Genomic DNA, 12472 nt, shown 5'->3' on the forward strand with positions numbered 1-12472 from the left:
TTGACAGATGTTGATGGCTCCATCATATGGGAGACTAACACCACCTCCACTGATGTTGGAAGAGCAGAGCTTCTAGACACTGGTAACCTTGTTCTTAAAGGCCCTGGTGGTAAGATTCTATGGCAAAGCTTTGATTTTCCTACTGATACACTTCTTCCAAACCAGGTATTTACAAAGAGGACAAAGCTGGTTGCTAGATTGCATAGCGGTTCTTATGCCTCTGGATATTTTAGTTTCTTTTTTGATAATGATAATGTGCTGAGGTTGATATATGATGGTCCTGATATTTCAAGCATATACTGGCCTCGTCCTGATTTTAATCCATTCGGAAATGGTAGAACAAATTATAATAGCAGCAGAACTGCAGTTTTTGATGAAATGGGCCATTTTATATCTAGTGATCAGCTCCAGTTCAGTGCTCCTGACACGGGTTTATTAAGGATCAAAAGGAGGCTAACAATGGACCATGATGGGAATCTCAGGCTTTATAGCCTGAACAATGAAACTGGATTGTGGGTGATATCATGGCAAGCTCTTTCTCAGCTTTGTAATGTTCATGGAATTTGTGGGATAAACTCGATTTGTGTAAATACACCAGACCCCAAGTGTTCATGCCCACCTGGCTATGAGATCACTGAGCCTGGTAATTGGAATAAAGGCTGCAAGCCTATGTTCAACAGCACTCTTTCACAGTCTCAGCAAGTGAAGTTTGTGCTGTTGCCCCATGTAGATTACTGGGGATTTGATCTTAATTACAGTGCATCCACTACATTTGACTCCTGCATGAAGCTCTGCTTGGGGGATTATCGGTGTAAAGCATTTAGCTATAGGCTAGATGGGGGACAACTTTGCTACACAAAAGGCGTGCTTTTCAACGGTTACCAGTCTCCAAGTTTTCCAGGCAATATATATCTGAGATTGCCAGTGAGTTTTGAGACATCTCAACTGGGTATTCTTAATGGCACTGACCTCATTTGCCAGTCTGCAGAATCAGAAACAACGATCGGTTCTCTTTCTATGTATAACTTCAACAATAAGAGGACCAGATGGGTTTATTTCTACTCATTTGCTTCTGCCATTGGATTTATTGAAATTCTCTTTGTAGTTTCAGGTTGGTGGTTTCTTTTCAGAAAGCGTGGTTTGCCAAATTTGGCGGAAGACGGATATCATGTGGTATTAAGTCCATTTAGGAGGTTTACTTACACTGAGCTCAAGAAGGCGACGAACAACTTCAAGGAAGAGCTGGGAAGGGGAGGTTCTGGAGCCGTATATAAGGGCATTTTGACAGATGAAAGGGTTGTAGCTGTGAAGAGACTGGAAAACATGTACCAAGGGGAAGATGTATTTTGGGCAGAAGTGAGCACAATTGGAAAAATCAATCACATGAACCTGGTGAGAATGTGGGGATTCTGTTCAGAGGGCAAACACAGACTCCTAGTCTATGAGTACATGGAATATCAATCACTGGACAAGCATCTATTCTCTCCAACGTTTCTTGAATGGAAAGACAGGTTTAAAGCGGCCTTAGGGATAGCTAAGGGTTTGGCTTATCTTCATCACGAGTGTTTAGAATGGGTTATACATTGTGATGTGAAGCCAGGAAATATTCTTTTGGACAGTGAATTTGAACCCAAGATTGCAGATTTTGGGCTTGCCAAGTTGTCTCAGAGGGGTGGTAATAGCTCTGACTTCTCTCAGATTCGAGGAACCAAGGGTTACATGGCTCCAGAGTGGGCTACAAATCTTCCTATCACTGCAAAAGTTGATGTTTATAGTTATGGAGTTGTGGTTCTAGAGATAGTGAAAGGAATCCCACTCTCAAATTGGGTCATAGAGGGCAGGGAAGAGCATGATGAATCAGATCTAACAAGGTTTGTCAGGGTGGTGAAAAGGAAAATTCAGTGCGGAGAGACCTCTTGGATAGAAGAAATAGTGGATCCAAGATTGAATGGTCAGTTTAGCAGGAGCCAAGCAAAAACGATTGTTGAACTTGGCATGTCTTGTGTAGAGGAAGATAGAAACAAGAGACCAACAATGGATTCAGTAGTCCAAGCCCTATTAGAATGTCAAGATGAATCTTAAACCCAGCTTTTGGACAGTCGGTAATTGCTTCAAATTGTAATTTGTTAAGCAGTTTCCTTTTGGAGTTTTGGCTCTAAAGTGATTTTTTGCTTCTGTCATCGAATAACATTCATGTCGTTAAAATTCTACCGTGCCGTATTCCCTACAGCATCACACTTGACATGATTTAGTTTGAAAATGTCAACCTGAAATTGCTATGATTTTCTGTTAAATTTGAAAATGTCTCAACCGGAAATAAACAAAATGGTTTAGTACTCACTGACGGAGTTCGGGCTGGTGCTTGCTTGAGGCAACCGTGGCTTTAGCTCTGCGTCGAACCTAAAAGAAAGAAAAGAAGGAAAAAACACAGCGCAGCTGCGGCTACCTTGGTAAAGGAAAATATTAGTATATTTCTCACTTCCCACAAGATGAGTGAACAAACAAAATGATATTTATCCTCTTGCCACAGCAACCTCTAATTCCACATTGGTGCAGCAAAGTTTTTTTTAATAATATCATCAAAATCATCTAGCTTTGGAATGAGAAGATCAAACGCCACCAAAAAAAAAAAAAGACAATCAAAATATCAAATGCTTCTCAGGTTCAATTAGAGAATGGGTTTTCCACAGTATTGTAAGTGACAATGAAGATTAGTAGTTAGTTTTATCCAGAAAAGCACGAGAAAGCAAACTGTGGATTCCATAATAACACATCTCTAATTAGGATTTGGAGGATGTTACATGATACCAAATGACTTGTATACATCTTATCATTGCATGTCTTCTCTTATTGGACCTGTTTTAGTATTTTACATGTAATAATCCAATAAATGTTTTGAAAGTAAATAAATAATATATTTGCATTTGAACGACCATGGTACCCAGTGACCTACCCGTTACTGAACTAGTGAACCTTAGGCCCTTGGCTAGGTCAAGGTTGAGCTGGGTTTGATAATCCAACTCACCCAAAGGACCAAAACAGGCAAAACCATATTTTCAGGCCTTGAAATGTCAAACTCAATAGTCTAGTTTAGTCCCCATACATTAATTTATGATCTTCAAGTCAGTCCTCAAACTTGCAAAACTTGCAATCACAACAACATTTGAGGGATGGTCAATTGCAAAGATCTTGTACATATTACAAACCATCAGTGTATTCAATTTTCCATGATTGGAAGTGAGTTTGGAGGTTTGAAGACTGAATTGAAATATGTGCGCACGCTTTGTGTATATAGAAGCTAAATGATGTTATTCGCTCCAGCACCAGATGGCAAAGACATCAGTGATCATATACAATCTAATTGAAAAACACAAAGACAATCACAGGCTAAAGAAATAATGTTTTCAGAACATTAATTTCAACAATTTACTTTGTTTTTGCCTTTTAGTTAGTCATTTAACATATTTACAGCACATAATTTTGTTGCGATCAGAAAGTGACACTAATATAGAAAGTGACTTAAAAGTGCCTTACCTGATTTCTTATTTTTCTTGGATGAAGCATTTCTAAGCTTCTTGTTCTGCCCTTTCCCTGCCTCAACAAAGATATGATTGTACTTCTCTAATACCCTTTCCTTTTCTTCAAGTAAGCCTAGCATCTCATATGAATCTGCCACTTTTTGCACTATGGATTTTTCTGGAGGTTGACGATCAAAAGCTTCCAGCCCTTTGAAAAGCTTTGCATCCAATTACAACAACAAAGCCAGGTTAATCCAACGTTTAGAAGCGGTCAGTTCAAACAATTTATGAAAAAAGAAAAATGCTAATCTAAGATCAACCTATAACCAACTAAAAAAAGACAACACATGACAAATCTAAGGAATGCATAAATACAGTGATTTAATAGCACTGAATGGCAAGACAGATATTCCTTTCTCAAAGATAAACAACAACATGAGATGAATTTTGTAGCATTTTTTCTCCTCCTTCCACATACTTTTTAACCAAGGATAAGATCTTCCACATCCTCCAATTCATTAAATGTTAATGTCCAACAAAGTCTGTTCACTTTAAGCTACAAATCAGTAAAGTTTTGCTATATTCTTGGGATAGAATAGAACAAATATCACACTCTACAATGATGGAGCTTTTCAGTGACTTCAAAACAACATCTTAAGTTTTGTTCTATTTCCTTCCTTAAGTTTAGTTGTACGTACAAGGAGTTGATAAGTAAAAACATAATGGTTTTGTGTATGAGCAACTCTCTACTGTTTTCATTCATGTTCCAATGCAGCTACCTCTACAATGATGGACCTTTTCAGTGTCCTTTACTGGAAAATAATGTGTACAGAGAATATTCAAATTGTTTTTCTAGCATTAGATTATGAATTTATTGAAAACCACAATTTCCTACAGAACAATGGCAAAAGTATGGTATGCAGATTGTGAATGATAATTGCCCAGTAAACATATTAAACTCATTACACACATCTGATTTTCCATGTCAAGAAGCATGTGGCATGCTGCAAACCAAACCTTTATGAGATTCTCTAGCATGTTGTTTCTGTAGTATATAGATATCATGCGATTACATAGCTGCCATGGCACGGAATGAAGATCTCTACCAATTTTCTTCAACCAAAACTCATGTGCTTCTTTTGCTCTGTGGTCCATATCTAATGCTCGTATAAACTGCGAATAAGTTCCCATTGTAGTTCCCTGCCCCTTGCTGAGCATCCATTTAATAACCTTTAGAGATTAATAAAATATGAACAGATCAAATAATGCATAATGCTAAACAATAACATTAATAAGTAGCATAACAAAGAATATTAAAACATAGTAGCATAACAAAGAATATTTTAACAAGAACATAAAAACATCACTCATGAACATGTTGAAAGCCAGGTTGACAAAATTACTTTACACTTTGATGTTGTCAAGCTAAAAAAATATAAGGCAGGTAGTCACTATAGCTCATGGGTTCATGGGTAGCTAAGGCGGGTCTTGGTAGTGTGCATAAGACTAAAATTACCAACATAAAAAAGAAAATAAACCAAACTGTATCCAACATTCTCTAATGACACTAAATGATAACTACTCACTAAGAGCTGAAAGCAGACTTTTGCAAAACTATATTAGGAGTTTCCCACAACACATTCACAAATATCTTTAGAAAAGAAAACATAAAGCAGCTTATTAATTAGCAAAAAACCAACTGCAGCTATCCTCATGCACTAATGCAAGGAAGGTCTCCAATATCTCCTGATTATACTTCCATGATTATACTTCCAATTCTTTGGCCTCTTCCACTTCTCAATATGTTTCTTCATAAATCTTCTACATTATCCTTGCAGACCCCAAGTGTTTTTGTGTCACCTAAGAAATACATCCATAGAGCCAAGGTGGCCCAATGTAAAGACCTTTATCTAAGCTGTAGTACTCAAAGGAAAAAAAATACTCGTAAATCCAGGTTAATCTCTTAAACCCACAATCTAATAAGTTCTAGACCCGAGTTCAACCAGGAAGTTTAACACCCAACCAATTAAATATTAAAAGATAAAGTCAAGCACAAAAGAAAGGTTTATTAATATCTTGTTAAGAGCTATTGAGCAGATATATAAATTTAATGAGAGTTTATTTATGTGGATAGATTAATGGAAGTTAAATGATGAATACCTTACTTAGTGGAATTTGCAAAAACAATTTCTATTTTAACGCTTTGATTACTATGGACTAGTAATAAGCTGGTTGGGGGGTGTGATTAGTACTTAAAAGTGCATTTTTATCATGGTTTTATATCATCATTTTCCACTTGAAGTATCAATAATTCCTTAACTAAAGCATGTTTTATAATAATATATCTAATAACATAAGATACCTTTAATTTATGGTAAATGTTCATTTTAAATGTAGGTCTATCACATAAATGAAAGGATTGATTGATAACTTTAAGAACTTAAATTGCAAGTGCAAAGAGATGACCAAAATTAGAAAAGAGATGTCGGTGCAATCCAAACTGGAACACTGTTCGGTAATTGGGTCATATCTGGAGCTATAGATCTCAGATTTAGGTCTACTTTATATGGATGGAAAGGTAAGACATAGGAGTACAATTTTTATATGGAGTTTAAGATCTAAAAAGGTCATTTTCAAGTCCAAATTGTAGCAATAATAAAGAAGTCTGAATATGTCCTTCAGCCTGAGCACTGTTCAGTATTTTGGCCATATCTAGAGTTCTAGAAGTCCAAATGAGCTGAAAGGTTTACACAAGAAAGCTGAGACAATTGCCTACAACTTTCATGTTTTTGAGTGGCTCCCATTTTGATGTTATCAATGACATTTTGGGTAGACAAGAGAATATAAGGATTGTCACCAAGTCAAGAGTTAGCCACTCACTCATCAATTAGTTATCAAATCAATAGTTCCCAATTTTGGCCTATAAAAGGAGACATTTGCCATGCATTTAGGCATCTTGGTCTCCAGATCAAGATCATGCTCTTGCTTTCTTTCTTTGTATTTTTTGTAACGTTTATGCTTTGTTTTCATTAATATCAAGTTTATGCCTTTCATTTCCTTTCATTTACTTAGTTAACTTTTATCTTATTTATGTTCTTATTTTGTTTATCTATTTTTATTTCTTTCATTATGTCTAGCTAAGTTTATTATATCAAGGTGAAAAAGGTGACACTAATGGTGTAAGAATAAGTATAGTGTAAACTTAATATGGACTTTAATGTTTGATACTAACATGTTTTATATTTGTTATCTTGTTCACTCTTTAATACTTTGTTTGTTAAATGACTAATCTTGATTTATGTTGTATAACAATTGGTACAACAAATGCTTGGCACTTTCATAGCCCATACTGTATGGTATAATCGACACCTGAGCTATGAAAGGAACTTGATTTGTTGTTAACATAAGTTATAATCATGAATGCTTGATGAAATTTACACGTATTAGCATTAATTGAATAAAATGACTAATGTAATCATGTTAACAATCTATAATCTGATTGGAACCTCCTTTGTGTGTGGTTTCCAATTGAATAATAAGAGTTTATATTATACTTGTTTGACATACCATTAGTGGATCCTCTAACCTTGACTTTTATTGTTATCGTTGTTAAATCTTTACGTTAATATTTCATCTCAAAGTTCTCATCTTCTTCTTTTTCTTTATTATTATTATTTGTATTGCTACTACTACTACTACTATTATTATTATTATTATTATTGATGTTATTACTATTATTGTTGTTGTTGTTATTGTATTATTGTTATTTATAATTTGTACAATTAACCTCCCTGTGGTTCGACCCCAGTCTTGTCGGGTTATTTATTACTTCGACACTCCTGCACTTGGGAGAGGACATCAATCTTTTAGTCGTGTTACATGACAAATGCCTTCTTTTATAGGTCAAAATTTAGAACTATTGATTTGATGACTAATTATTGAATGGGTGGCCACATCTTGACTTGGTGACAATCCTTATCTTCTTATATGAACAAAATATCATTGATAACATCAGAATTTGAATCAACCTTACCATAAAAGTTCTAGGAAATTGTCTTAGCTTTCTAGGAAAAAAAATTAAGGTCATTTGGACTTCTACGTTGTTGCTAAGATTTAGAATTCCAAATAGTAGAATTGAGTCTTGCTTTCCGCATGAAAGTTTTAGGCCTACATCTTAGCTTTCTATCTATATAAAGCATACCTCAATCCAAGTTCTATAACTCCAGTTATGATCCAATTACCAAACAGTATTACAGTTTGGACTAAACTAGTATCTCTTTTCTAAGCTTCATCCTCTCTTTGTCTTTTGAATTTCAGTACTTCAACTCATTAATCAATCCTTTCATTTATGTGATGGACTTGCATTTAGGATGAACATTTACCATAAATTAAAGGTATCTTATAGTATCAGACTTGTTATTATGAAACATGTTTTAATTAAGGAAATATTGATACTTCAAGTGCAAAATGATGATACAAAACATTGATAAAAATGCACTTTTAAGTACTAATCATCGATATCTACTATAAAGGCATATTTAGTTGGAATATTTCTATTGGTGTGTCCATTTTGTTTGTTAATTTTCTAATAGTGTTATATTATATTCTTTAAAATTTATAAAGTAGAATGTTTATGAAATAATTAAATATTTTAAAAAAATTGAAACTAAAACGAAACTAAATTGAATTTTCTCAAAAACAAATATATCTAAAATTATCCAAAAAAGCTTTGGAAACCCATTTCAACTCATCTGTTATGAATATTTTAAATAATTTAGGTAAACGATACTTCGAATTTATAATAAGTGGCACATAATTTTTTGAAGATATTAAAGAGTCACACCTCTTAATCTTGAAAGTGGTCGTGGAATTATTAACGAGGAAGGAATTTGGTTAATAATCTATTGTAAATAAAAGTTTTTAAAAGACCAAAACGATTACACTTCAATTATTTTCTCTTTTCTTTGTTCATAAACTTGTTATTAGATATTCTTTTGTAAGAACTTTAATATTGTTAATCTTTTTTTCTAATATTCATTTTAGTGAATCTTTGTAATATATTTCACTAGAACCCTTCAACAATCTCTTTTTAAATGGCATGATTTTATAACAATACATTTATAAAGGTGTTGTTATCTATTTTTGGGTTTCCAAACAAAAAATAAGAAAAACAAATCTAGAAAAATATTCAAAAAATCCAAAAAAAAATAGGAGCAAGAAAAAGATGTTGGAATGCCCATAAAATGGCTAGAATTGAAATGTAATAGTATATCTTTTATTGATAAGAGCCATTTTAACAAGGAAAATTTAATTTGAGGAAGAAAAGCCTAAAATCAGATATTTATGAACTTAATTAAATTTTATTGAAGGTTTAATTGAATTTATGAAGGGTTTGATTACAAGAAAAAAAAAATATTTTCAAGTTAATTTGGGCTTTATTGAGAAGAAATCAAAGTTCAAGGGTCCAATTATAATTTATCCAAGTACTTGATTATAAAATTTCAGAACTTGAGTGACGAAACTGAAAATGGTCATTTCACATCTTAAAACAACATCGTCACTGTTCATCACCTTTTTCATCACACTAGGGAAGTTGTTTCAACATGAAGAAGAAGAAACATTTAGCCTCAACTACTATAATGCAATAAGTTACTGAACTGAATGGTATTTATTCGACTATAAAGCTAGTGAAAAATGGACACCCCTGCCATCATCGATTGTTACCATTACTTCAATAATAACGGTCTTGAGTGTCTTTATTACCAAGGAAAATACATGCATTCTCTAGCTATAAAAACTAGAGAAAGGACCGCACACAGGAGGTGGGGAGAAGTTTTGAAAAGAAGGACGGACGCAAAAAGGAAAAGGAGTGGATAGAAATAAAAGGCATAAGAAAAAAAAAAAGAGAAAGACTAGGGGATGAGCAGAGGGGGGAGCGAAAGAAAAAAAAGACATAAAGAACAGGGGAGCTAAAGAAAAAAAAAGACATAGAGGTGAAGAGAGGAGAGAAGAAAGTGAAGAGAGTAGATAAATCCAGAGAGGGACGAACGTGTTGATGGGAGAAACCATTAGTGGTGGCTTTCAAACACTCAGAGGGGGATAAAACACACAATTTTATTTCAAAACAACAAGTTTACAAAATACAAATAAAAAACTCTTAACATACACCCTCTCTTTCTCTCTATTATTTCTCTCTTTTCTTTCTCATACATAATAGCATAACTTTAACAGCCTATTTATACAAAAATTAAAAGTAAGAAAATTCACACTTCAAGTGGTGGTTGATAGTAGGTGGTTATAGGTGGTGGTGATTGATAATAGGTGGCTGCAGGTGGTAGTCGGTGGTTGATTGAATTCACCACAATAAATTCCCCCTTTAAACACAATCAAGGGATGTCATGCCAAGGATGAACTTCAATCTGATAAATATTTCTCCCTTCAATGGCTTTGTAAAGATATCTATTACTTGATCATTTATTTTGTAAAATATCAATTCAACTTCTTTACTCTTCACATGCTTTCAGATAAAATAATGACATGTATTAATATGTTTACTTCTTTCATGATACACTAGATTCTTGGTAAATGTAATCCTTGATCGATTATCAATATAAATCTTTGTAGGACTTTTTTGAAGAAATCCCATAAACTCTAATATATTCCTTAACCATATTAAATGGTATACAACTAAATTGGCAGCAACATACTCAGCTTTACAGCTTGATAACGTTACTATCGATTGCTTCTTGGATGACCATGTAAAAGATGCATCTCCTATGAAAAAGACAAATCTAGTTGTACTTTTCCTTTCATCCAACCCTCTCCCCCAATCACTATCCGAGTAGCCAATAAAATTTAAGTTTTTACTTGAGGTATAAAACATACCTTCATTTATTGTTCGTTTGATGTAGCGAAGAATTCTTTGGGTTGCATTCAAGTGAGACTGGTCTGGTGTCTCCATATATCTGCTGATAAGTTCAACTCTGTAGAGTACATCTGGTCTGATACATATCAAGTACCTTAAGCTTCCTACTAAGCTTTTAAAGCAAGTTAGATCAATAGAGTACATCTGGTCTGATACATATCAAGTACCTTAAGCTTCCTACTAAGCTTTTAAGCAAGTTAGATCAACATTTTCAACTTTACTCTTCCTCAATTCTATCCATTCTCAATTGGAGTTTATACCAGATTGTAGCTTTCCATCTTAAAACTTTCAAGAATATCTTTGGCGTAACCGCTTTGGGATACAAAAATCCCTTCTCCTTGCTGTGTTACTTCTAAGCCAAGAAAATATGTCATTAGACCAATGTTTATCATGTCAAACTCCTGTACCATGCTTTTCTTGAAGTCTTCAAACATGGTAGAATTGTTGTTGGTGAATATCAAGTCATCAGCATATAAGCACACAAATAATATGTTGTAATCTGCTTCTTTCTTCACATATATTACATGTTCATATAGACATTTTTCAAATCCGTTGTCTTGGAAATACTTGTCAATTTTGGTATTCCAAGCACGTGGAGCTTACTTCAAATCGTTGAGGGCTTTCTTTAACTTGTATACTTTGCCTTCATTTCCAGCTTCAATATATCCAAGTGGTTGTTCAACATAAATCTCTTCTTCTAAGAAGCCATTCAGAAATGCTAACTTCATATCGAGTTGATAGATCTTCCATCTATATTATGTTGCTAGTGAGATCATTAGTCTGATTATCTCTAGCTGGGCTACTCGAGCAAATGCTTCTCCATAGTCAATGCCTTCTCTCTATTTATAGCCTTTTTAGTCTGATTATCTCTAGCCGGGCTACTCGAGCAAATGCTTCTTCATAGTCAATGCCTTCTCTCTATTTGTAGCCTTTTTCCACTAATCTTGCATTGTATCTTTGTACTTTTTTTTTATATTCTTCTTTGTCTTATAGACCCATTTGACACCTATTATTTTCTTATTTTCTATTATATTAGTCAGCTTTCAGGTATCATTCTTTTCAATAGCATATATTTCTTCATCTATTGCTTCTATCCACTTCTCTTCTGTGATAGCTTCATTAAAGCTAAGAGGGTTACTATCTGCAAAGAAATAAAATAGAGTTGTATCTTCATGACTTGAGTGGCATCATCAACTCTTTTAGATTTCTCATCCTTCTTGGTCCTTTTACAAGATAGATGATGATTTTGGTGTGTTTCTCCTGCTGAATACAGGGAATCTATGTGCCGGACTTTATGGCTTATCTACTGGTAACATCAGACCTTCTACAAGTACTGTTAGTACTTCCACTTTATCTTCAAGGATTAAATCAATACTGATCCATTTTACTTCTTCTTAATCATTACCCCACTACCAAGATTTACTTTTTCAAAGATAACATGTCTACTCATGATCACCTTATTTGTGATGGGATTATACAACTTGTATCCCATCATTCTATCATCATATCCGGCAAAGATGCATTTCTTGCTTGTATCATCGAGTTTGGTCCTTCTTGCATCTGGAATCTTCATACCACACAACCGAAGACTAAAAAATAAGTAACACTTGGTTTGTGACCACTCTATGCTTCTTCCGGAGTGACAGCTTACAAACTTCTGGTTAGGTAAAGATTCAGTAGATACACAGCACATAATACAGCTTCAGCCTAGTATTATTTAAGCACCTTTTTTGCTTTGAGTAGACTTCTTTCCATGTCAAGAATCGTTCGATTCTTTCTCTCAGCCACACTATTTAGCTATGGTGTAGAAGCTAGTGTTGTCTGATGTCTAATGCCTTATTGTGTACAAAAAGCTTCAAAGTCATTTGTTATATATTATCCAACTTGATCATATCTCATAGTTTTGATCTTATAGCCACTTTGCTTCTCAACAATTGCTTTAAAATCTTTAAAATAATTGAACAATTCTGAGTTCCTTTTCATCAATGAAGTACACTCATCTCTTTCTGCTAAAATCATCAATGAAAGT

The 12472-nt window shown here is 34.1% G+C and overlaps 3 protein-coding genes across 3 annotated transcripts in view; 2 read left to right on the plus strand and 1 right to left on the minus strand.

Annotated features, from left to right (window-relative positions):
• LOC105113238 (putative receptor protein kinase ZmPK1) lies at positions 1-2208 on the plus strand (the record flags this gene model as incomplete). Its single annotated transcript, XM_011009331.1, has 1 exon — positions 1-2208. A coding segment is annotated over one exon (2082 nt), but the record flags the coding sequence as incomplete, so codon positions are not given.
• LOC105113235 (putative receptor protein kinase ZmPK1) overlaps positions 1-12472 on the plus strand; it is a 35294-nt gene that overhangs the window by 6069 nt on the left and 16753 nt on the right. The window lies entirely within an intron of this gene.
• On the minus strand, positions 3329-4784 carry LOC105113236 (pentatricopeptide repeat-containing protein At4g21190-like). The gene is made up of 2 exons (XM_011009328.1): positions 4536-4784; positions 3329-3736 (listed from the first exon to the last, which is right to left on the minus strand). Exons 1-2 carry the CDS (start codon positions 4734-4736, stop codon positions 3503-3505), a joined length of 435 nt encoding a protein of 144 aa, XP_011007630.1. The 5' UTR covers positions 4737-4784; the 3' UTR covers positions 3329-3502.

This window comes from Populus euphratica, unplaced genomic scaffold (genome assembly GCF_000495115.2).
Source record: "Populus euphratica unplaced genomic scaffold, PopEup_1.0 scaffold400.1, whole genome shotgun sequence".
In the NCBI taxonomy this organism is placed as follows: domain Eukaryota; kingdom Viridiplantae; phylum Streptophyta; class Magnoliopsida; order Malpighiales; family Salicaceae; genus Populus; species Populus euphratica.

Bases quoted from the DNA above. Each gene is read 5' to 3' on its own strand.
- LOC105113236 (XM_011009328.1), bottom strand. From the start codon at position 4,736: ATGCTCAGCAAGGGGCAGGGAACTACAATGGGAACTTATTCGCAGTTT. The intron at 3,737-4,535 runs GTTTGGTTTGCA...TTGGATGCAAAG, and splicing joins TGCTAGAGAATCTCATAAAG to CTTTTCAAAGGGCTGGAAGC.